Consider the following 26,693-nt stretch of genomic DNA (forward strand, 5'->3'; position numbering starts at 1 on the left):
AGTTTTTTAGCAAGTAAATTAAACGATATGTTAACTTATTTTAACCCTGTATGCAATTATAATATAGGTTGGTCAACTTGTTTGCTTGATTTAAAAAAAAAAAAAAACTGCTTTCAAAATAATATCAGCTCTTTCCCTATACATTTGTACTTTAGTTTTCTGTAAAACCTACAACCTGCACTTTATCCTCTGTAAATTTCATCTAAATGTTTCAACTTGTGAGAATTTTGAAGCTTTATTCTGCCATCATATTAACTCTTCCCTTTTAGTCTTAGGCTGTCAGCAGCTTTGATAGCAGAGCTTCTCCATCTCGATCAGGCAGATCAAGAAGAGAGCCCTAAAGCAGTCTTCCAAAGTATTTGATACCTAGCTTAAATATCCTGGAACATTTTACAGAATATCTCTTTAAAGATTCCTCTTAATGTTTCTATAACAAAGAGTTGAAATACGTATAATAAAAAATGAGTGAGAGACTAAATTCCATTTTCTAAATATGTCAAGATTAGGCATTCATATTCAGGGTTATAGTACCGCTGCATGAATATCCTTTTTTTTTAATTAAAAAAACCCCGTTTATTTGTTTATTTATTTTTGGCTGTGTTGGGTCTTCGTTGCTGCGCGCGGGCTTTCTCTAGTTGTGGTAAGCGGGGGCTGTTCTTCCTTGTGGTGCGCAGGCTTCTCATCGCGGTGGCTTCTCTTGTTGCGGAGCATGGGCTCTAGGTGCATGGGTTCAGTAGTTGTGGCACACGGGCTCAGTAGTTGTGGCTCACAGGCTCAGTAGTTGTGGCTCATGGGCTCTACAGCACAGGCTTAGTAGTTGTGGCGCACGGGCTTAGTTGCTCCGCGGCATGTGGGATCTTCCCGGACCAGGGCTCAAGCCCATGTCCCCTGCATTTGCAGACAGATTCTTAAAACACTGCCCCACCAGGGAAGTCCCTGCATGAATATCCTTTTGGCCAAAAATGTATTGGTTGGAGGAGGGAGGTATTTTTCTCTCCTCGTATAAGTCAGATCTTATGTATTTCATGTTTTTGTCTTAATCCTTAAATCATAGAGTGATATAATTTATTGTCTTTAATCTTGGAGGCCAGGTTTTAGTATCTTTTCCTGACTACTAAATGCATTTCCTCTCCATCTGTAGGATATTAAAGTCCTTTGTGGAACTAGAAAGTCTTTCATTTCAATCATATAAAATGAAATTGCTTTAATAACCTGTATGTTTACTATTTAATCCATATGAGGCAGAATTTTTATATATGTAGCCATTTCCCCAACTAGTTATATACTAATGGGTAAGTCTTTTTTTTTTTCCTCTGCCCTTGTTTTCCTCATCTACAAAGTTGGAGAATTAAAATTAAGGTTGGTGTTTACTCTAACATTCCATAATTCTGTGAGGTCCCTTTAGTTGAGGATAGGAGTTCTTGGACATGCATGTAATCAGCCAGCAGGTAACACCTGTTTTCCTGTCCTAGGCACCACCAAGCTGTTTGATAAACCAAGGAAGCGAAAACGACAGAGACATGCTACAGCCAAGGTGCATTGTAAAAAAGTGAAAAATGACAACTCATCAAAAGAAACTCCAAGCTCCGAGGTATTATGCAGTTCTTCATCTTTTGACCTTCCAAAGCGAAGCTGCTTTTCACAGTAGAGGCCACATCCCTTTTCCCTTTGAGTTTACCTAAAAATAGTATTCTGTTGAAACAGCTAGTAGTGATAAGGAATCCTGGAGAAAAAGATGAATCTGATTCTAGTAGAAATAAGTCAAAGCACTATGGCAGCTGTAGGTGTGACCTTTTTAAAAGATCACACCCCATGCTCTAGGTGTCAGATGAAATACATAACTGTTTCATCATGAAGTAAACTTGTTCTAAAACCAGAGAGCACAATATCAAGTAACTATATAATCCAGATGAACTTGGTATTGCCCTTTAAAAGTTGAGACTGCAGTTAGGGGAAAAACTCATTTGCTTATTTATTGAGACCACCAACTGCTTAATTTTAGAGTAATGTTTGTAAACAGCGACTTTTAGGAAACAGAGGTTTAAAGCCATTTTCTTGAAGAGCATCAGTGCAGCCATTGATGCTACCCCTAGCTTTCCAACTCAGGTTAAAAGAGAATTAGAACAAGTCAGGTCAGCATCACATATTTTGATGCAGAGTGTTTCTTTCCAGGACAATTTGAATAGAATGCCCAAGGGGGGCATTATTTAGGAAACACTGATCTTGGAAGGACAAATAAGTAATCAAATAAACTTAAGAATGTTTTCTCTCCCTTAGTGAAACCTTAAAATGGAACAGCTCAAAAAGTTCCAGTGGAACAGCCTCAGAGCAGTTAGTGGCAGGGCATGAGGCGCCCACTACCCGCCCAATCACAGCAGGGTTAGAACTAACATTGCATGCAGTCCGCCCACGTGATTGGCTGAACATCTGTAAGTGCTTAATGGCTAGACAAATAGCAGCCCAGAGGGAGGGGGTCAGATGGAGGAGACATCAATAATATAGATGTGGGGCGTTATTTTTTCTCTGCAAGGGAGAACTGATGACACACAGGACAGCTGCAAGCCCCAAGGAAACCATTGAGGAGGGTGTAGAAAATGACCACGGAATGCCTGTATCTAAAAAACTGCAGGGTGAACGAGGAGGAGGAGCTGCACTCAAGGAGAATGTTTGTCAGGTAGAGAATGTTTGCCCACTTGCATTTGAATTGCATGCTTATCTTTTAAGAGAAGTCCTCTCCAGTCTCTTGATGACCTAGTCATGGTTAGAGTAAAAATTCTCTTGGATGATTCCAGTGGAATCACTTACTTTAAGGATTTAACTCTTCTCTCTTCCCACAAAAAAAGAAGAGAAATATTTAGTGTTGCCCCTGGGTAGATGCCCTGAAGTAGGTCTGAGATGGAAGGGGTGAATCTGTGGTTGCTCAGCCAAAGATAATTTTCCTGCATCTCTCATGGTGTGAGAATGTTTGGGTTTCTAAGGAATTTTTCAAGGAGAATTTTCACATAGATTGTTGGGTTTGTGTGTGTGTGTGTGTGTGTGTTTTGTTTTTGTTGTTGTTTTTGGTTTTTTTTCTGCTTTAAAGTACTGACTTTAGAGAACCTACCACCTGTATTTTTCTATTTATTTAATAAACATTTATACAGTGTTTTTTTACTGTGTCAAGTGTTTTTCCATTCACTTTGTAAATATTACATGATTTAGTTATCATAACAATCTCATAAGATAGAGGATCATTATTATCCTTGTTTTATAGATAAGAAAATTGAGGTACAGGGAGGTTAAATAGCTTGCTTGTAGTCACTCAGTGAAGCCAGTATTCAAACCCAGGCAATCTGGGTTTTGAGTCTTAACCACTGTGTTGTCTTGCTTCTCTGTGAAATGTGCCTCCACTTTAATGTCAAATGCCTTTATCTTACTTGGGAGTAGAGTCAGTTAAATGGATGCATTGGTTATATTCTCTTTTCATGGTCTTGATTTAACCTTGTAAATACTTAAAAACTGGCATATAAAAAGTTGAAAATATTAGTGTTTTTTTTTTTTCTAATTGAAACTGCTAAAAAATAAAATTTCCCCAGGCCTAGAATATTATTATGGTCAGTATAATTTCAACTCAGTTTCTTTGTCTGTTCATTTCACTGCTATATAACGAAGGTTGATTATATTCAGACCTGCTCCCAAACAGTGTTACTCCTCAGAGACTGTTAAGCCCACAAAGATTGTCATATAAGAAGGTATTGTAACCCATGGTCCTGGTTTGTTTGGATCAGTCTTTGTTTAAATCTGTTGTGCTTGTATAATTTATTAATAGCACCTCCTTTCATGCTCAAGTATCCTAGTTTGAAGGATGAATTACATGCTCATCCCAATTAAAGGGTTAGTCTGTAACATTTGGTTAATTTGAAAAATTTATTCCTCAGTACATACTGTAATTGAAGTTTTCCTGTTTAAGTGATGAAGGCGAATTTGTTTATCGTGCAGGAAAGCTGATGTTGCTGGCAGTCTGAATATACAAAACAAAACATGTAACATTTATGGCATTTGTCAATTTTTGGTCATGAATAGTAGATCATGGGAGAGCCAAACATGAAAGACTAGCTCAGAATCCCTTGGGGTCCCCTCTTAATCCCTGGCTGCCTCTGGCCTTTTATTCCCAAAGCTCTCCTACTCGTTTGCTTATTTAAGCTTTGATGTTAAGTGGCCAAGACCTGTTCTGTTTCTTTGGGTTCTTGAGGATATTAGACTTGCCTGGCCATCTTTCCCCCTTTCTTGTCTTACAGAATAAGTATAAGAGTTTTTTCATTTTTATCATTTTTCTGCTAATCACTATGGGGAAACAAGTCAGGATATTAGAGGGGTGAAAAGTAACAAATGTTGGGAATGTGCAGAATCTTCATAAACCATACAACGTTTTCAAAAGCAACAGATCCCGATCTTTATTTCCTAAGGCTGTATCATCGACACCCTGTTTTAGTGAGATTGTCTCAGAAAGGTGATCTCTCTGATTTTAATATGGTTCTAGGTGTATCTCAGGGATTGTTCAAATCTTAATCAGGGCCCTTCTGGACTGTTACGACCCAAGTCCCAGCTGGCCAGTATCTCTTGCTTGAACCATTGCAGTAACCTGTTTGATTATCTCTGCTTTTCCTCTCACCTTTTTACTCTTGAAATTTTTCATGTAGCAGTCATAGGGATCTGTTTTTAGATGAATACCTGATTTCAGCCTTCCCTTGGTACAGCGCTCATTATAATGGCACACCTTTGCAATTAGAATAAAATCTGAAACTCTGTACCGTAATCTGTAAGGCCACACAGTCAGGCCCTTGCTTGCCTTTTTCTTACTTCATTTCTACCACTTCTAACTTTTGTTCACTTTTGTCCAGTGACACTGGCTTTCATTGTGATTCATAGGAATGCCATGATTTTTCCTGTCTGTGGGCTTTCTGTACTTTCTGCCTTCTTGGTCCCTTCTTCAGATCATGTGGCTGACTTGTCATTCAGAGCCCAGTCTAAGAAGTCATTCCTAATCACCCAATCCAAAGTTGTTGTTTGAGGGCTCTACCCAAATACTTACATCTTCTGATATCTTTTGTTTGTTTAATTGTTTACTTATATCTTTGTATCCTTAGAGTATAAGAATGATGGGAGCCAGGGACCTGTGGTACCTGGCATAGAGGAGGTAATCATTAAATACTAGCTGAATGAATGGTGGGATTTTTTGTTTCTGGCAAAGCTGCTTCTTAACTTTTGCTTTAATGAAGACCTTCTGCTTGGGATTTTTAAAAATCTTTTTCTATAGACAGATCTGTTTTCTTTCTCTTAACAGAACTGTGAGAAACTGGGTGAGCTGCTATTATGTGAGGCTCAGTGCTGTGGGGCTTTCCACCTGGAGTGCCTTGGATTAACTGAAATGCCCAGAGGAAAATTTATCTGCAATGAATGTCGCACAGGTAAAGTAGTTAGAGAAAGGTCTTCTTCCAAGGAAGGTTTGAGTTTCAAGTTTTTTAGGAAAAAATCATTTATTGGAGACACTTTTTTTTGTGGCAATACTGGGCTAATTCCTACAGACATAGAGATAGGTGCTCTGTGGTCTTTGCCTTCAAAAAAACTCAAGTGAATAATGAATGTATAGTATAATACAGTGCAAAACGTGTTGTTGTGAATGTTAAAGTGCTGTGTGAATGAAGATGCACCAGTGCTACAGAGGAAGATATCTGAGTTTGGTTTTAAGAGAGAAATAGAAATTGGTGTGTGGAGGGGAAGGATAGAAGGTCTAATAAAGTAAGTATGAAATATTTGGGGAACAGGAAGCATATAGGTCAGTATGTTTGGAGTTTAAGATATTTTAAGATATTTTAGGGAAGAGGTGAGGCATAGGTAGTGACGAGGAGGACTTCTGGGTTACTGATGATATTTTATGTTTCTTGATCTGAGTGGTGATCAAGAAATATGTTCACTTCATGATTATTTGTGAACTTATAATGTGTGCACTTTTCTGTGTATATTATACATCAGTAAAACTGCTTAGCAAAAAGAAGAGAGCTATTTTGTGAGAGTTACAATATACGGATTGGGTCAGAAACTAGGAATGGTCAGATGAGACCAGCCTGTAAAGCACCTCACAGCTGTGCTCTCTCAAGGAGATTGCTCTTTTTTCAGCATTATGAATGGATGTTACAGTATGAAAGTAGTAAAGAAATTAGGGTTGACAGTAAAGATTTTATGCTCGTAAGTCATTAAAAACCATAGCATGATGCTGCCCAAAGAGAAAGCGTCTGTAGAGTGAGAAGAGGGCTAATGACACTACTGGGGGATATCCACTTAAAAGGGGCTACTGGAGGGTGAGGAGGAGCTACTCAAGAAGGAATGTCTGTGAAGCCATGGGGATGGGGTGTCATCAGCAGAGGCAGATGGGGCAAACAGACCAAGGAGGTTCTAGAGTGAAAAGGGGATCTATTGTATTTGGCAGTGAGAGAGTGCCTTACTAATCCAAACTGAAAGATGAATGGGTAGCAGTATACACTATTTCTTACAGAAGCTTGACTTCAGTGGAAAAGGGAGCAGTAGCTGAAGGGAGGATATTAGAGGGTCAGGAGGAAGAACATCTTGAGTAGGATGAAGGTTAAGAATTGTGTAGGGAAATAAATTTCCGTAACAGGAGGGGGAATAATTGGAGTACAGTCACAGGGACAGGAGAGGATAATCTTGAAGAGATAAAAAGATTAAAAGGGAATGTACCATGTAATTGTGAGGGAGATGAACACTGAGGTTTTTCCTTGGCTTGGTGAGAATGGTGGAAAAAAATTGTTTATAACCTGAAGGGAAGAGTGTAGGCTTAGACTAGCCCCTGTGGGAAATAAGAGGTGAAATTAACTTGTGTCTGTAAATAGATGGCCATGTCAGATTGAGTTATTTCATCTTTCTGCTACCACTTTCAGCAGTGTAGGTACAAAAGCTGGAAGACAAGATAGTTGTGGGGTTATTTTGCCTTCTACACACGTTGGGCTTTTGATCATTATGTGCCATATGGTGTCCCGGCCCTGTAATTAAAATTTAGAAACAAATTTTAGATACGTGCATATCTCTATTGCCCTAATTTTCTTAGAAAGATCTTCTTCTTCTTTTTTTTTTAAATTTTTTTAACTTCTTATTTTATATTTGAGTATAGTTGATTAACAATGTTGTGTTATATCAGTTGTACAGCAAAGTGATTCAGTTATACATATATCTATTCTTTTTCAAATTTTAAATATAGCAGTGAGTACAGTGTCAATCCCAAGCTCCCTAACTATCCCTCCCCGCAACTCTTCCCTCCTGGTAACCATAAGTTCCTTCTCTAAGTCTGTTTCTGTTTTGTAAATAAGTTCATTTGTATCATTTTTTTTAGATTCCGCATATAAGCGATATCATATGATATTTGTCTTTCTCTGACTTACTTCACTCAGTATGACAATTTCTAGGTCCATCCATGTTGCTGCAAATGGCATTATTTCATTCTTTTTAATGGCTGAGTAATATTCCATTGTATATATGTACCACATCTTCTTTATCCATTCTTCTGTTGATGGACATTTAGGATGCTTCCATGTCTTGGCTATCACTGCTAGTGCTGCAGTGAAGATTGGGGTGCATGTATACTTTCAGACCATGTTTTCTCCAGACAAATGCCCAGGAGTGGGATTGCAGGATGATATGGTGGTTCTAGTTTTAGTTTTTAAGGAACCTTCGTACTGTTCTCCATACTGGCTGTACCAATTTACATTCCCACCAACAGTGTAGGAGGGTTCCCTTCTCTCCACACCCTCTCCAGTATTTATTGTTTGTGGATTTTTTGATGATAACCATTTAGAGAGATCTTCCTGCCTTTTGTACCAGTGATCCAGTTTTGCTAGTCTCATCTTTATTATGATGTGATATTCTCTGAACCAGGCTAATCTAAGGCAGAACTACTTTTTTAAAAAATCAACTTAATTGAAGAGTAATTTGCCTACTATAAATGTACCCCTTTTAATGTATGTTTTGATAGGTTTCGATAAAATGTATACACCCACACCAGAAAGTTCCTTTGTGATCAGACCCAGTCAGTCTTTTTTGCACCTCACCCCTTCACCCCCATCACCAATTTCAGGTTAAACAGTGACCTGCTTTCTGTTCAGAGCACATTAGATTTGCCTTTTTTTTAGAGTTTGTGTCTGGCTCAGCATGTTTTTGAGACTCATCTGTGTTGATGTGTGTATCAGTAATTCATTTTCTTTCTTAAAACAGCTTTATTGAGGTGTAATTGATGTACAGTAAACTACACAAAGTGTACACTGTGACGTTTTGGTGTGTGTTTGTGTACATACACCTTTGAAACCATCACTCAGCCTAGTTACTTTGAGATTAAACAACATTGTTGCAGGTATTGAGAATTCATTCTTTTTATTGCCAAGTGGTATTCCATTGTATGGATATAAGAGTTTGTTTATCCACTCATCTATTGATGTACATTTGGATAGTTCTCAGGTTTGGCTATTATAAATAAAGCACTGTGTATCCTTTGTATGGATACACTTTCTTTTCTGTTGTGTAAATATCTAACAGCAGAATGGCTGCATATGGTAGGCTTAACTTTTCAAGGAACATCCAAAGTGTTTGTACCATTTTATATTCCCATCGGTAGTCTGTGAGAGTTTTAATTCTGCCACATCTTCATCAACATTTGGTATTGTCAGTCTTTTTAATTTTAGCCATTCTGACAGATGTGTAGTGGTATTTTATTGTGGTTTTAATGTGTATTTCACTAATGATGAATGATGTTGCACATCTTTTTATGTGCTTATTTTTCTGTCTTCTTTGAGGAAGAGTGTTCAAAATTTTTTTTTAATTTGGGGTTTTTTTCTCCCTATAAATTTATTTATTTACGGCTGTGTTGGGTCTTCGTTGCTGTGCGTGGGCTTTCTCTAGTTGACGAGCGGGGGCTACTCAGTCTTCATTGCAGTGTGCGGGCTTCTCATTGTGGTGTTTTCTCTTGTTGCGGAGCGCAAGCTCTAGGCGCGCGGGCTTCAGTAGTTGTGACTCGCGGGCTCTAGAGTGTAGGCTCAGTAGTTTTGGTGCATGGGCTTAGTTGCTCCGTGGCATGTGGGATCTTCCCGGACCAGCACTCGAACCCGTGTCCCCTGCAGTGGCAGGCGCCTTCTTAACCACTGCACCACCAGGGAAGTCCTGGGTTGTTCTCTTACTGTTGAGTTTTAAGAGTTCTTTATATGTATTCTGGCTACAAGTCCTTTATCAGATATATACTTTCCAAATTATTCTTCCAATCTGTGGCTTGTTTTCTAATTTTCTCAATGGTATCCTTTGAAGAGCAAAAGTTTTTAATTTTGAAGAAGTCTAGTTTATCAAATTTTTTTAATGGACTTTGGTTAAGAAATCTTGCTTAACCCAATGTCACAAAGATTTTGTTTTCTGCTGAAAATTTTTTAATTTTAGTTTCACATTTAGGTCTGTGATCTATATTGAATTAAGTTTTATATGTTATGTGAGGTAAAGAGAGGTTATTATTTTTGAGGGTAGAAAATTTTACCCTAGTTTTAGTAAAGGTGTATAGAGTAAGAATAAAGGAGTCATTTACTATTTCTTCTGGGTCACCCTGTTTTCCTATAGTAGGATGACCACACCATAATTTAGGCTACTCCAGTTAAGTATTGGCTGCCAGTTATTCAGTATCAGGCAGTAGATTGCTTCTTTTCAAATACTTATTTAAAATTTTTTTCTAAAATTATTATTAGTTGGTGATCTCACTGTTTATAAAGATGAGGTGTATTATTTTACTGTGTTCCTATTTCCAGCAGCTGCCAAAGGCAGGATTTGTGTTCAGGTCTGTCTGTCCCTCAAGCCTGGGCTCTTTCCCTTACATTGTTTTGCTTCCCAGCGAGAGGTAGAATTTTTTTTTTCTCTTAAACTTTTTATTACAGAAATCCTCAGACATATACAGAAGTAGAGAGAACAGTATAAAGAATCTCAACATATTCATCACTTAGCTTCAGTAGTTATCAACTTCTTGCCTCATTTTACTCATATAGTTCAAAATATATGTAACTAGCATATTTTTTTTAACATTTTAAAAATATATATCCATTGTATACAATGACTCCTATGTGTCATCAACTACCCAGTCCCACTTTCAAATTTTCCCACTTTGTCTCAAAATATATTGTTTTATAGTGTTTTGAATCAAGATCCAAATAATGTCCCTGTATTGTATTTTTTAATTAAAAAATTCATCTCTTAAACTTCTCTTAATCTACAACAGTACTATTCCCCTCACCCAATTATTTTTGTTTTTTACAACAAAAATATGTTTTATTTAACCCAATATATTCAAAATATGTCAGCATATAATTAATGTGAAAATGACTGAAATTTTTTACATTCTTTTTTATGTGCTAGGTCTTCAAACTCCAACGTGTATTGACACTGACTACACATCTCAATTTAGACTAGTGCCATTTTAAGTGCTCAGTATCCAAATGTGGTTTCCCTACTGGGCCTGTGCTAAATCAAACCTTACTTGTCACCCCTACATGACAAACCTCATTGCTGGATCCCAATAACTGCACATATTTGAGGGACCCCTCACCCAATTTTTTAATGTTCTTTATTTCTTGAGACAATGGTCATTTGTCTGCCAAGTTTTCTACATTCTAAATTTGGCTGATTGCATCCTTGAGGTGTCCCTTTTACTTGCTCCTCTGTCCTCCGTATTTTATGGAAACTTGTAGTTAGATCTAGAGGCTGGATCAGGTCAAATCAATTTTCCTTTGGCAAGAATCCTTTGTGGGGGATGTGTACTTCCTATAGCATCACATCAGCAAACATGTATTAAATTTTCCCCCTTAATAGTGGTATTAAGATTGTTCAGTAGGTTTGTGTTGTCATCCTGATCAGTCTATTATAATGTTCTTCACTATGATATTGTGATTTTTAATAAATACATATTTGGTCTTTGTCCAGTTTCTGGCACAGAGCTCCTGAAACCCTTGAAATTTCCTAAGTGATGAGGGCTATAAAGATGTATCTTTTTTTATGTTAATGAGAGATGACTTTTGGAACTAGCTAAGGATGGGAGCTGGTTGCCAGGAGAACCAACCATGTGATTAGAGGATTCCATCTCCCCCTGACCTTTTTGGAGGGGAGAGTGCTGGAGGTTGGATTAGTCCTCAATTGCCAGTGATTTAATCAGTCGTGCCTATGTAATGTGGCCTCCATTAAAACCCAAAAGGATGGGGTTTGGAGAGCTTCTGGGTTGGTGAACACATGGAGATTAGGGGAGAGTGGCATGCTTGGAGAGGCCCTGGAAGCTCTGAGCCCTTTCCCCATACCTTACTCTATGCATTTCTTTTAACTAGCTGTTCCTGAACTACATCATTTTTTAGTAAACTGATGATCTAGTAAGTAAAGTGTTTCTCTGAGTTCTGTGACCCACTCTTGCAAGTTAATTGAACCCAACCTCTGATTTATAGCCAGTTGGTCAGAAGTACAGATGACAGCCTTGACTTAGAACTGGTAAGGGTTGGGGTGGGAGGCAGTCTTGTAGGACTGAACCCTTACTTAATCTGTGGGATCTGATATTATCTCCAAGTAGATGGTGTCAGAATTGAGTTGAATTGTAGGATACCAGATGGTATCAGAGAATTGCTTTGTGGTGTGGGCACCCTCCACCCCCACCCCATGTTGGAATTTGGTGCAGAATTGTGTACTCACTAACTTTTCATCTAATGGTTTAGCATTGAGTGAATTCTTGAGTTAGTATTAATTTGTTTCTTCCTGTTTCCTAGGAATACATACCTGTTTTGTATGCAAGCAGAGTGGGGAAGATGTTAAAAGGTGCCTTCTGCCCTTATGTGGAAAGTTTTACCATGAAGAGTGTGTCCAGAAATATCCACCCACTGTCTTGCAGAACAAGGGCTTCCGGTGTTCCCTCCACATATGTATAACCTGCCATGCTGCTAATCCAGCCAGTGTTTCTGCATCTAAAGGTATGGGTTTGTGTAGACCAATCTAATTATAGAACCTCAGTCTCATTGGCAATGGATGTTTCAGATGCTATCTGGCATATCTCTTCATAGCCTCTAGCTTTTGTCAGAGTACCAGCATTTTATGTGAGAGATAAGAGAGTAATGGACAAATTTAGCAATCACCACATTTTTACATGTGCTTTATGGAACCCCCGGCATTATGTGGTAGTTTTAAATATTTGGAATTCATGTGACATTTAGTTTGAAAAGGTGTTCTGCTGGACATCTTGTTTCGTTTTGTTCTGTTCTGCGCTGCGCCATGTGGCTTGTGTGATCTTAGTTCTCCAAACAGGGATTGAACCCGCGCCCTCTGCAGTGAAAGTACAGCATCCTAACCACTGGACCACCAGGGACTTTCCTCTGCTGGATGTCTTCCTTCATCAGAATAAAGTGTATTCTTCTTCTGTGGGCCCTTATATGTATGGTTATCAGATGTGATATCATTCAGACATGCATATAGGGCAGAATTGAGGTTTTTGTTTTGTGCTGATTTGTTTTATTTTTTTAAATGGAAATTCCTATCCAGAAAATTTTTTCCTGCTTCATGGTTAGCTTGAGAGCTGAGGTTTCCAAAACTATTATGTGGGTGCAGATAAACTCAAGTTTCTAAATCCATTCCCAGTGGGAAAACAATCATTTCTTTCTTTTTTTTTTAAAATAAATTTATTGATTTTTTTTTTCCCCCTGGATGCATTGGGTCTTTGTTGCTGCGTGCAGGCTTTCTCTAGTTGCTGCGAGCGGGGGCTACTCTTCCTTGCGGTGCGCAGGCTTCTCATTGCAGTGGCTTCTCTTGTGGAGCATGGGGTGTAGGCGCGTGGGCTAAGTAGTTGTGGCTCACGGGCTCTCGAGTGCAGGCTCAGTAGTTGTGTGCAGGGGCTTAGTTGCTCCGCAGCATGTGGGATCTTCCCGGACCAGGGTTTGAACCCGTGTCCCCTGCATTGGCAGGCGGATTCTATCTATCTATTTCTGCGTTGGGTCTTTGTTGCTGCGTGTGGGCTTTCTCTAATTGTGGCGAGCGGGCGCTGCTCTTCATTGTGGTGCAAGGGCGCTTCTCATTGCGGTGACTTCTCTTACTGTGGAGCAAAGGCTCTAGGCGCATGCAGGCTTCAGTAGTTGTGGCACGCAGGCTCAGTAGTTGTGGCACGTGGGCTCTAGAGAGCAGGCTCAGTAGTTGTGGCTCACAGGCTTAGTTGCTCTGCGGCAAGAGGGGTCTTCCCAGACCAAGGCTTGACCTCGTGTCCCCTGCATTGGCAGGCGGATTCTTAACCACTGTGCCACTAGGGAAGCCCCAATCATTTCTTTCTGCTCAGTACTAGTGGGTCTCTTACTGATTTCTCTGAAAGCCAACTATTGTATCTCTACTATTAAATGCTTGTAGGCCCAAAGAGCCCACTTCTCCCAAAGGGGATTTGGCAGGAAAAATGTGGCAGTGTTGACTTTTCTTTTAATCAGACTGGCGATATCTTCTGTAAGATGATTTCCTGGCACTATAGATCTTGTCAGTCCTAAGTACAGTAACATGCTTGATCAAAATTGCAGCTTAACCATCAGCTACCTTCTCCTTTTCAGCTGCTATTGTAGGTAGCATTGGGGTGGTTTGGGTAGTGGTTTTTAGTTTGTAAAGTATGTTAGAGGATATATCTCATGGGGGGGTGGAGGTAGAGAGGTTCATTCATTCACCTAAAAGGCTTTAAGAATCACAGAGTACCAGCCAAGGAAAGCAAGCATTAGTGTTTCTCCCATCTGGTCTTTTAATCTGATTGTACACACACACCAACCCCCACCGTTTCGTCTGCAGCTGATTCTGTTTTCCAGTCAGGACAGTGGTTTGAGTAGGGCTTATTCTTGTTGAGGTAGACTCACTTACTGTTGTGAGATTGGACTCCTTAAGGCCATTTATCATATAGTTCCCATCTGAGCTTTTCTTAGGGAATTGGGTGTTTAAGGTCTCTTGATCTAGTAGTGCTTCCATTTGTTTGTGGCATTTTCCCAGTGCTAGCAAATAAACTTGAATAACTCACATCGTTTTTATGTTTAATCCCTTTTTCTTTTGTCTCTCCCTGGTTTTTTTCTTATTTTTAGGTCGACTGATGCGCTGTGTCCGCTGCCCAGTGGCATACCATGCCAATGATTTTTGCCTGGCTGCTGGGTCAAAGATCCTTGCATCCAATAGCATCATCTGCCCCAATCACTTTACCCCCAGACGTGGCTGCCGAAATCATGAGCATGTTAATGTTAGCTGGTGTTTTGTATGCTCAGAAGGTAAGACATGACTTCCTGATGTATGAATAGTCTAAAAAGAGATGAATGCAGTATTTTAATTGAAACAAAAGTATAGTTTTCTTCACATTGCCATTAGAAGAAATACTGGGAAGTGATGTCCTTAATTATTGATAACATAACAGTACAGTGGTTTTGTTCCCCAATAGAGAGGGTTTTATTTTTGTTATTTTGAATAATGACTTAATTTTAACAAAATGATAAACAATTGAAGCAACTTAAAGAAAAGAGAAAGGAAACAAAATTGTTTTTAGAAAATGGGGGAATGTGGTCAGAAGGTACAAACTTCCAGTTATAAGATGAATAAATTTGGGGGATGTAATACACAGCATGGTGACTATAGTTAACAATACTGTATTGTATATTTGAAAGTTGCTGTGAGAGTAGATCTTCTAAGTTCTCTCTCTCTCTCTCTCTCTCTCTCTCTCTCTCCCTCCCTCCCTCCCTCCTTCCCTCTCCCTCTCTCTCTGTCTCACACACACACACACACACGCACACACACACCCCTTAAAATTTTAACTATGTGAGTTGTTGAATATGTTACCTAATCTTATTGTGGTGATCACTTCACGGTATATGCACATATCAAGTACATATATATTGTACACTTTAAGTCTACACAATATTATATGTTAATGATATCTCAATAAAGCTGGGGAAAAAAGTAAAAAAATAAACTGGAGGTAGGGCTTCCCTGGTGGCGCAGTGGTTGAGAGTCCGCCTGCTGATGGAGGGGACACGGGTTCGTGCCCCGGTCCAGGAAGATCCCACATGCCGCGGAGTGGCTGGGCCTGTGAGCCATGGCCGCTGAGCCTGTGCGTCCGGAGCCTGTGCTCCGCAACGGGAGAGGCCACAACAGTGAGAGGCCTGCGTACCACAAAAAAAAAAAAAATAAACTGGAGGTAAAAAAATAAAATAAGAAAGAAATTTTAAAAACCTTAGATAACCCCAAGTCCTACATCAGAAAAAACCATTGCTTAATATTAAGTGATAATACTCCAGACATATGTGCATATAAGCAGATAGAAGGGGTAGATATCTGGATAGGGACAAGCCTAGAAGATGCTGTTATCAGGTAATTGTGTGTGGTTTTTCTAAAATCAATTTTATATTAGTTTAAAGGGAATAAACAAGGTGAAAGTAAAAGAATTTATGAACTTCTGTTAAATATTTTCTCACTGTAAGGGATAATAGTTCCTACAAGGTCTTCAGTGGAGGACAAATAAATTTTATATCTTTATCTGTATCTCCCCCCTCTCCAACCCCTACTTAAAACATACTTCTCCTAATTTAGAGCAACGTCAATATTATCCTTCTTAAACATTTTCTTTCCTTTCCATTCCTCACAGCCTGATTTTTGCTATTTTGTTAAGTGGAGGATTTAGTACTCCACCAGTCTATTTACTGGGGTGCTTGTAGTTCTGAATTCCTTATTTAAATTTTTCTCTTGGTTGGCTGAACTTCTGAGAAACACCCACAGGTCCTACATTTCTCTGCTTGAGACGGTTCTTCATTTGCCTCTGTTCTAGAAGCACACATTGGGTTACTATAAGATCTTAGACTGCTTGTTCTTTTTCCAAAACTTTTGTGGACATTGCTCCCCTGTTTTCTAGTGTTGAGGGTGGCACCAGTTCTCTTATACAGTTTTTTCATTTCCTTTTCAAATTGACTAAATTTTGTTGATTAGTAATTTGGGGGAAACAATTTCCTTGATTTTTCTGTTTTTTAAGATCTACTTATTGGTGATACAATTTCACAAAAATTTGGCTGGTTATGAACATTCTGAAGGACTAATTTTAAAAGAGTCAACATGTGTAATTGAATTAGCATCCCTTTTGAGAAATTGGGATATACTAAATAGTGCTAAAGCCATAAAAGAAGTTTTATGACTCCTTTATATGATTGAAAATGGTCAATAGGGACTTTTTTGTTGTTGCTGTTGTTGCTCTTAAGATTTATGTAACATGACTAGAGTTTGCATCAGGACATAGTTGTAATCCTCAAACTAGTTCTAATATAGAATAAATAAAATAGAGTATTAAGTGCAATCATGTGGGTGGAATTTTGATATAGTTAGGGATGTTTTAGTGCACAAAGTACTATGCTGTTTTTGGTTTTAGATATGTTAGCTTTGTGATTCTCCTGTATCATACATTCCTCTTTGCTTTTATAATATCTGTTCCTTATAAAACTGTGGTGAACACTGCTGCCTGTTTATCATTATACCACCTGTCTTTTGTTTAGAAGAAAGTTAAAGACAATTTTGATATTTAATAGCATTTAGATACAACATTCTATAATTCTGCTCTTAGAATGAAAATAGATGTCTGGGAGGCTGAAATGTAGGCTCTAAAAATTTTACATGTTTTGTGAAGATGGGGAGATGAAACAGTTTCAGCATTAGACTGTTTTTCATTCCATAGTGGAATGAAATGTTTTCAGAGTAGAGGTTCCTTTGTGTTGGCAGTCCTAACTTGTGGCATAATAATGGATACTCATAATGAAAACTTAGTCCCCAAGAAAACTTAGTAGCTGCAGCAGTGGCTCTCAGATCTTGATCTTTGGGAAGTGGAGAAGATCCAGAGACCCTTTCAGGAGCCTCCATGAGATCATAATTCTTTTCATAATAATACCAAGATGTTACTTGCCTTTTTTCTTTGTTGACATTTGCACAGATGGTGCAAAGCCAATAGTGAGTAAAACTGCTAGCACCTTAGTGCAAATCAGGGTGATGGCTCTAAACTGCACAAGTAATAGCAGTCATTGAATTCTGTGTCACCACACACTTGCAGTAAAAACTTGGACATTTCACATAACTATGTCCTCGATTTTAAAAAGTAAGTAAAATGTATTAAATCTCAACTGTCATGTGAACATTGTTTTAATATTCGGTGTGATAAAATGGGAAGTATACATAAAGCAGTTCTGTTGCATACTGGTGGTTATCTTAAGTTAAAGCACTCATGCAATTGAGTTGCAGTCTGAACTGGCTGCCTTGTTCATGGAACACCATTTTTAGTCTTAAACATTACTAAAAATGTAAATCAACTATACTCCAATAAAAATAAATTACTTTTAAAAATTACTAAAAAACTATGGCTCTTCATACTTGGATATTTGTCAGACATTTCTTGAAAATGGATAAAAAGGAGCCTGTCAATTCAAGGAAAAACAACTGGCAAATTGTTGCCAATGATAAAATTTGAGTTCTTAAGTGAAAATTAGAATTTTGGAAAACTGTCATCTACCCACCCTGAGCTTAACTGCTTCCTAGTATTTACTGATGAAATCATGGGGATATTAATAAATGTGACATTTTAGTATTACATAACGAAATAGATCAACATTTGGAAGATTACCAGACTCAGCAAACCAATATTTTCCACATGAACAATGCATGATGTTAAAAACCATGCGTATGTAAAAGATCCATTCAAAGTGCAAGACAGATAAAAGAATTTTAATGTAATAGTTACATTAGTAGCTATTAGTAACATATCAATAGTATATTGATACAGTTTCAGATTAGACACTGCAACTAAGGTTTACCCTGTGAAGTTTTAGTGTATAGTATCAAAGAATATGTAGTTATTGAACAGGTTATTAAAATACGCCATTTTCCACCTGTTTATCTGTGAGAGACCAGATTTTCTTCATATACATCAACCAGACAACATTTTACAACAGATTTAAGTAAAAATATCTGCAAAAAAATATGATCGTCACTGACACTGGTCAGAATGGCCATCATCAAAAAGTCTGCAAATAACAAGTGCTGAAGAGAGGGTGTGGAGAAAAGGGAACCCTCCTACACTGTTGGTAGAATGTAAATTGGTGCAGCCACTATGGAGAACAGTATGGAGGTTCCTTAAAAAAACTAAAAATAGGGCTTCCCTGGTGGCAGAGTGGTTGAGAGTCTGCCTGCCGATGCTGGGGAAGTGGGTTCGTGCCCCGGTCCGGGAGGATCCCACATGCCGTGGAGCGGCTGGGCCCGTGAGCCATGGCCGCCGAGCCTGTGCATCCAGGGCCTGTGCTCCACAACGGCAGAGGCCACAGCAGTGAGAGACCTGTGTACCGCAAAAAAAAAAAAACAACTAAAAATAAAGTTACCATATGATCCAGCAATCCCACTCTTGGGCACATGTCTAAAAAAGATGAAAATTCTAATTCAAAAAGATACATGCACCCCAGTGTTCATAGCACCATTTACAATAGCCAAGATATGGGAGCAACTTAAGTGTCCATCGACAGATGAATGGAGAAGGAAGATGTGGTGTGTGTGTATATATATATATATACACACACACACACACACACACATACACATGCGTGTGCGCGCGCACACACACAGTGGAATATTACTCAGCCATAAAAAAGAATGAATAATGCCATTTGCAGCAACATGGATAGACCTAGAGATAGATTATCATACTAAGTGAAGTCAGTCAGTCAGAGAAAGACAAATATCATATGATATCACTAATATGGAGAGTCTAAAAAAATGATACAAATGAGCCTATTTACAAAACAGAAATAGACTCACAGACATAGAAAACAATCTTATGGTTACCAAAGGGAAAAGGGAGGGAAGGGATAAATTGGGAATTTTGGATTAACACGTACACATATATGAAATAGATAAACAACAGGCTCCTACTGTATATCACAGGGAACTATATTCAGTATTTTGTAATAACCTGTAATGGAAAAGAATCTGAAAAAGAATACATGTGTGTGTGTGTGTATGTATAAGTGAATCACTTTGCTGTATACCTGAAATACTCTAAATCAACTACACTTCAATTTAAAAGAAGAACAAAAATAAAATAAAATGTAGAACACTGAGCTTATTAAAAATGTTCATTTTGGAAAATATAGTTATTCATAAAAATGTGATTTATGTTAACATAATAGATTTATTGTTACTTTTAAATGAATTAATCAGTATTTTTAGCCCATAAACACAAAAGCTCGGGGCTTACCTGGTGGCACAGTGATTGAGAGTCCGCCTGCCGATGCAGGGGACAAGGGTTCGTGCCCCGGTCCGGGAGGATCCCACGTGCCGCGGAGCGGCTGGGCCCGTGAGCCGTGGCCGCTGAGCCTGCGCGTCCGGAGCCTGTGCTCTGCAGCGGGAGAGGCCACGGCAGTGAGAGGCCCGCGTACCGCAAAACAAAACAAAAAAAACCAAAAGCTCTCTGGGAATCTCCTTATTTTTCAAAACTATAAAGTGTTCGTGAGGCCAAAAAGCCTAAGAACTGTTGATCCCACTATCTAGGATTATCTTGCTGTTAGAAGACAAGGAAAGAGTAGAGTCTTGGGACATTTTGTTTGTTCATGTATAGGAGAAAACCGAAGGTGGTTATCAGAGTGTTATGGTAATAGTATGGTAAATCACTAAATTGGAAATAATCATTTCTTAGAATTCAACAATATGTTTAAACTCTATTTTCTCTTACTGTCTTCTACCAAATATCACCTTTTCATCTTTTGGTTTCTTATGATGGTTCATGTGGTTTTCCCTCTTTTCGTCTTCCTGTCTTTCTCCTATATGTTTCCTTTACTCCTACCAGACAGACCCTCCTGCCTGCCTCCCACTCATCACCCAGACTAATCCTGTCAATTTCTTTCTTCATATTCTCCCTTAGCTCATCCCATTATGTCCTTCCCTGCAAAATTGTTGTGCTTGCCACCATTGACTGTTCTTCACTGGTTATTCTTCTGTCCAGATTTCTTTTCATGCCTTCTTTGAAGGCCTAATTCAAATGCCTTATTGTACATGACATAGTTTTAGTTGTCATGAATGTCAGCTTAGTAAAAGGAAGATTTTTCTACCAAGGCCATGTAGTTGGCAAATTGTTATTAATCAAATTTTGAACTCAGCAGATAACTAAGCATCGAGAGGAATGTTGTAGAAGGTATCCCATTACTGGGGCAGTCACTTATGTGACTGTGTGTCACTCTGTGTCCCATGCAAAGATTGTTTACCTCATCCACAAAATGCACAAGAATAGCAAAATATGACTTTGAAAGCATAGAGTACAGGCTATATGTATTGAGTAAACAAGTTCTTGGAACTTGTAGCAACAGACCTTCTTCCCAAATGAAACCTCACTCTGAATCTGAGGTGTACAATCTCCAGCGTACAACACAGGTAAAAGGAGAGCTTCTCTAGTTGAAGCAGGAGTTGGGTCTCAAAAGCACATCCCTGTCCCCAACAAAACAAACACCGCAAAGCTTGTTTTAAGAGCCTGCTCTCGATTATTGAGAAAAAGAAAAGGCACGGTAGAAATCGTTTAAGGATGAAAATTAAGTTTTTCATAGATTTTTATGAGGAAAGAGAAGCACAGTGAAACCAAGAAGATAGACATGAGTATATACCTTGCTTATGACTTTATCCCTCACTGTCTCTTCAGGATGAAACTTGGAATTACGTGCTTGAGTCTAGCATGTTTGAAGCATGCTCATTTCTGGCATAAGATAAATAAGGCATTTATTGTATTCCTTAAATGTGAAACCTCTTTACCTGAAATTCTTTATTATCTGCAACCATGAGGATTTCAGATTCAGATATGTAAAGTGAGGCACTTTGGGTAAAAATCTTTTAAGAAGTGGAAATTCATCATCACTGCAATATATGTAATTAATCTGGTATCCGAAAACTTGGATGGAGAGGGTAGATCTTATACCTAACTGAAGTTTAGGCTACAAAGAACATTAGTACCTGTGATTTTTGTCACCAGTGAATTTTGTTGTACATATCTTGAAGTCTTGTTTCCAGTCATTACTACTGCTACGTCTTCTTATTTGTGCATTACAAGGAAACATATATAACTCTAATCTCTCGTTCTAACATTCTGATCATTTTAATATAATCTATGTTCTTTTGTGTATTATGTTTATGCATTTATAAATGTTATTCTGCAGAGGGCCTTTAGGTGTTGTGAGAGTGCCAAACAAAAAAGATTAAAATGTAATTTAAAAAGAGGGAAGAAACTGGCCTTGTGGAGACTACTTACGTGTCAGACACTACTAGGCAATTTATTTAACTTATTTAGTTCTCAAACAGGTGTGATTATTTATTGTTCATTGTAGAAAATACCTTACCACTGAAGAAATTAAAACTCAGCAAAGAAAGAGAATTCCCCAAAGTCATATGATCTTAGAGCTCCAGTCTGACATCAGTTAAAGCTTGTGCTCTTTATACTCTGGCATTGTGTATCATTGATATTCTCTTTATAGTGTGTTGTCTCTTAATGAAGAGGAAGAAGTGTGTGTGGGGTGTGTGTGTGTGTACATATATGACTTTTAGAGGTTTACTTCTGCCCTCATTGCCCTAACCTAATTTTGCCAATAAGGGTAAAATCTGACAGACCCCCGGGGGTGTGGTTCAAGTACATTGGAGAAGGAATACTCTTGCAGAAAAGTCTTTCTGAATAATTAAATTACTAAGCCCTTGGCTGGGAGATAAATAATTGGTTAGGAGCTGAGCAAGAGCTGTTTCAGCTGGGTCGTTATATGCAGCCTTGTGATGCTAGTGCCAGATTTTTTGATTCCCACAGGAGGCAGCCTTCTGTGCTGTGATTCTTGCCCTGCTGCTTTTCATCGTGAATGCCTGAACATTGATATCCCTGAAGGAAACTGGTATTGCAATGACTGTAAGGCAGGCAAAAAGCCACATTACAGGGAAATTGTCTGGGTAAAAGTTGGACGATACAGGTAAGTAAGCATGAAGGAGACTGGCACTTAGTTCTTTTACCAGCCTCTGTTTCTTGTGCTTAACTTTTTTTAAAAAATGGTCTGATTAAACAAGGTTCACCCCCTCCCCCATTAATTTTCCATTATAGAAGAAAAAAACTTTGCTTTATGTTTTGCAATTATAGGAATATCCATTATAGAAGAAAAAGACTTTGTTTTATGCTTTGCAATTATAGGAATAATATATATCCTCTGTAGGAACTTTATAAATTAAAACAAACCCATAATCTCACAAACAAGGAAGAGACATCGCTAACATTTTGGCATATTTACTTGCAGACACACCAATACATGCACCTTCAACATAATTAATTAGCCTTATCGTTCTTTGTACCCAGTTTTGTTTCTTGCTTTTTCTTTTTAAAATTATTTTTATTGGATATGGAATGTACAAAAAATATTATAACGTGCTTGATTTTAAAGAAACACTTGTGTATGTACCTCCCAGTTAAAAAAAATAGTACTTTACTGGCACCTTGTACTGCATTTTATGTTTTTTATTTCTTTGCCTGGTTATATAGGTTTACCACATGTGTGTTTTGTTCTGTATGTTTTAGATCTTTATATAAAGGAATTGTTGCTGTATTTTCCTGCAGCTTGCTTTTTTCATTCACTGTTACACTCCTGAGATATATTATGGTTAGTGCAGTGCTCTAGCTCATTCGTACTTCACTTTTCTACAGTGTTCCTTTATATAGTCATACAGTGTGGTGTAGTTATTTATCCATTCTCACGTTCACGTTTGGACTATCAATATTTTATCAATGTTTCATGGTGTACATGCATGGGAGCTTCTCTAGGCCATTCTCAGGATAGAATAGCAGGGTCAGGGTTTCCAGCTTTAATAGCTAATGCCAAATTGTCTTCCTAAAAGTCGTTGTAGTAGTTTCCTTCTCAAAGGCCAATTTGTATCTCATTGTATAGCATCTGTCGTTCCCTTAACTGTTGAACATTTAAAATTTTTCCAGGTTTTCATTCTTACAGATAATACTTCAATGGACATTATAGTCATAAAGTTTTGTTCATATCTCTAATTATTTCCTTTTATAGATTCCTTGAAGTAGAACAACGGTCTAAGGGAGTGTGTGTGTGTATATTTGAGCATGTGCGTGAGGGTGGGCATCTTCAGCCTTTTGGCACATACTGCTTGTTTCTTCTCTAGTTAGATTGTAAGAATGCTCTGGGTCGGACATTAATGTGGGTTAGAGAGACATTGCTTTTCCTTATTCCTGTCCCAAAAGTAGGATTCTTTTTCATTCCTTGCAGCCTTCTAGAGGTTTCCTTCCTTCTTTTCACCTTTCCCAGGTGGTGGCCAGCTGAGATCTGCCATCCTCGAGCTGTACCTTCCAATATTGACAAGATGAGACATGATGTGGGCGAGTTCCCTGTGCTCTTCTTTGGGTCTAATGACTATCTGTGGACTCACCAGGCCCGAGTCTTTCCCTACATGGAGGGGGATGTGAGCAGCAAGGATAAGATGGGCAAAGGAGTGGACGGTACATATAAAAAAGGTAACTTTATCTATCCTTTTTGTTTCTCAGGCCAACACAGACCTCTGTTGCCCACGTATCTGCTCTCTGTTAGAATTGTATGTTTTAGAATTCATATATGCTCTGTTAGCAGCTATGTTCTGCCTTCCGGGGCAGTATGTGGCTGTGGCTACAGGATTTTACAGAGAAGTTGACCCATGTAGTTCATTAGTTTTGAACCTAACCTTTACTTAACTAGAATTTCCTTAAGGGAAGTTCCTTATCTTACCAATTCTGTTTTGTCAGTGTCTCATCAGGTAGGTACCAGAACTTTGAAACTGTTTTGTAGAATAAACACTACAGTTTGCAAGGCAAGGGCAAGAATATCTAGCAGAGCCACATTTGTTCCAAGGAGGTGTTTGTTTGTTTGTTTAGTTTGTTGAGAAGAAATAAAATTCACCCAAAATTATAGAGCAACGTAAGATGGTAAAGGCGCATAAATGTTCTAATCAAAGAGGTTTTTGTAAGCTGGCCTAACAGTGAAGGAGAGAGGGGGTATTTGAGGCCAGGAGGGGTTGACAGCATTCTCTCTGCCAATATAACGAGTAAGGGTTGCTTTGAGAATTCAATGAGATAATACAAAAATCATCCTGAAGGGCATATAGTTGGTATCCCATCAATGATAATTAGCTTCTTCCTTTAGCTGTTCTTTGAAAGGCAATACAGGTATCTCTTGTTATTTGAATATATTTGGACACTGAAGTATAAGATTTTGTTTGCATGGTGAGGTGAAGAGGGGATTTTAAGCAAGTGAAACTTCCTGGTGAGGTGCCATAAAATTCTAAGCAGGTGAAACTTCCTGGATGGGGAATGAGAATGATGTCCATAAGGAAAAAGTTCAACAGAGGTTTTGTTGCCCTCATGTTATTTCAGGGGTCCTCACTTACCTGTTGACAGTGTGCTTTCTGTGCAGATAGGCACTATCAGTACTAATACTACAGGAGTTTGGGTCTTGAGTCTTATAGTCTCAGATGGTCAGGGACCAAATGACCAACATCTTTGCACAGAGCTGGCCACCGTCAAGGCTGGGGACGAAAGTGGAGTGTAGGCAATATCGCAAGTCTGAGCCTGCTGAAGCTCTGCAATTCTGCTCTTTCTGTACCTTGACCTTAGGCTGGCCTCTGCCTTCAAGGAACACACAGTTTTGTGGGGGAATTGGACACAGATACAGGTAGTCAAAATGCCATTCTTCGAGAGTGCTATGGCAGAAGTGTGCATGGTATGCTGTGGGAGCAGACCAAGAGGAAGCAAAACAGTGCTGGGGATCAAGGTTTGGAAGTCATGGATGGCTTCTTTCTTAAGTGATACTTTGAAGAAGAACTATAATAACGGTTACCAGTTGTTGATTGCCAGGCCCCGTTCAAAGTGTGTTTTCTGCTTTAAGTCTTTGCAGCAACCCTATAAGTTAGATGCCATTATCTTTATCTCATAGGTGAGGAAATTGAGGCACATAAAAATTAAATTTGGGGAATTCCCTGGTGGTCCAGTGGTTGACTCCGTGCTTTCACTGCCAGGGCCCGGGTTCAGTCCCTAGTCAGGAAACTAAGATCCCGAAAGCTGCGTGGCGTGGCCAAAAAAAAAAAAAGGTTAAATTTGTTGCACAAGGTTCCAGTGCCAGTAAGTCATAGAGAAAGGTTTCAAACTCTAGTATAGTTGGGCTCCAGAATCCAAACTCTTAACCCCTACACTGACTGTGAGGAAGTTAACAACTTAAATGTTGTAACAAAAAGACAGCCTATGTGAAAGCACACATTGAGTCGAACGTGATGAGTTAGTGACCTCCAAGTATTTGCTGTGGTTTAAGCACGGGGTTGGGGGAACACTGGACTGCTTTACTGAAAAGGTGGCTAAGTTACGTGGTCAGAGCAGATTTTAGAAATCTCAGTCTGACTAGAATGTCAGGACCGTAGAAAGTGAGAGGTTGTAGCCAGGAATGTCAGCGAGATGGCTGTTTTTAGTAATTTCAGGCAGAGATAATGAGACTGTCACAGAGAATAGCGCATGGAGTCGAGAGGATGATGGGTACTAGATAGACATTAAGTAGATAAACTAGGTAGGACGTGCTGAATAATAGGATGAATGAAGGAGGGAACAACTCCAGGCAACATCAAGTCTGCTAGATGGTGACAAGGAAATGGAGAAAGGGGTGTGGATTAGAGGGGAGATTTTCTTTAAAGAACTGGCAGAGCTTGGGGAAAACTACAGAGAGGAAAGTGGGAAAATTTGGAATTCTTTAAAGAGTTTTTAACCTGAGTCAAGAATAATGAATTAAAATTTTGTTTTAAGCGGAGAAGAATGAGATTAAGATTTTTTTCAGACTTTTCAGACACTACAATCTTTTAAACATATGAAAGTTCAGGACTTGTATGCAGATTAGCTGCAAAGATCTATCTTTGTATTAGGCTAATAACTGATATTTACAGATGAGCTTTAGGAGAAGAGTAGGATAGGTGCTCCAGACAATAGGGAAGAAGGAAAGGAAAACTTCTAATTTTAATTTCTTCCAAAGGAACACAGCATGTTACCTGGACACCTAGGAGGCACATTATTTGTGGAAGCAGAAAACTCAAAACTGAGGAAAAAGGCTTAAAGGCAGTGACTTTGCTGAGCAGATGCAGTCTAGTTGTTGTTAGGAGATGTTGTATGTGGGCTTTTTCAAATTATTTAGCTTTGTTTTTTGTTTTAAGTTTTCCTCTGACACTGGTAGTCTGTATAGTGCCATTTAATGATGGATTATGTTTTATTTTAATGCCATATATGAACACTCTGGGGACTGTAACTTACTAGAAAATAGAAATCATATATATGTCTTAGATTTTTGTCTAAAACGTGAATTTTCTCCAATTTAAAAGGGGGAAAAAGCGAAATAAGTAACACTACCCAGAGATTAAGTGACTGTGCTATATGTTTTCTTAGCTCTTCAGGAAGCTGCAGCAAGGTTTGAGGAGTTAAAGGCCCAAAAAGAGCTAAGACAGCTGCAGGAAGATCGAAAGAATGACAAGAAGCCACCGCCTTATAAACATATAAAGGTGAGAAAAGACCTCAGGAGAGACCCTGTAATAGCTTGCCTGCT

The 26,693-nt window shown here is 38.7% G+C and overlaps 1 protein-coding gene across 10 annotated transcripts in view; it reads left to right on the forward strand.

The window, feature by feature from the left end:
• The window catches only part of NSD1 (nuclear receptor binding SET domain protein 1), a 136,592-nt gene that overhangs the window by 88,674 nt on the left and 21,225 nt on the right, over positions 1 to 26,693 (forward strand). For all 10 annotated transcript variants that reach the window (XM_079916869.1, XM_079916870.1, XM_079916875.1 and 7 more), the window contains 8 exons: positions 1,473 to 1,591; positions 2,531 to 2,674; positions 5,324 to 5,447; positions 11,817 to 12,017; positions 14,139 to 14,318; positions 21,896 to 22,052; positions 23,397 to 23,602; positions 26,537 to 26,649. In XM_079916869.1, coding sequence (XP_079772995.1) covers positions 1,473 to 1,591; positions 2,531 to 2,674; positions 5,324 to 5,447; positions 11,817 to 12,017; positions 14,139 to 14,318; positions 21,896 to 22,052; positions 23,397 to 23,602; positions 26,537 to 26,649 — 1,244 coding nt within the window. The remainder of the gene's footprint in view (positions 1 to 1,472; positions 1,592 to 2,530; positions 2,675 to 5,323; positions 5,448 to 11,816; positions 12,018 to 14,138; positions 14,319 to 21,895; positions 22,053 to 23,396; positions 23,603 to 26,536; positions 26,650 to 26,693) is intronic.

This window comes from Stenella coeruleoalba (assembly GCF_951394435.1).
Source record: "Stenella coeruleoalba genome assembly, chromosome: 3".
NCBI classification, from domain to species: Eukaryota; Metazoa; Chordata; class Mammalia; order Artiodactyla; family Delphinidae; genus Stenella; species Stenella coeruleoalba.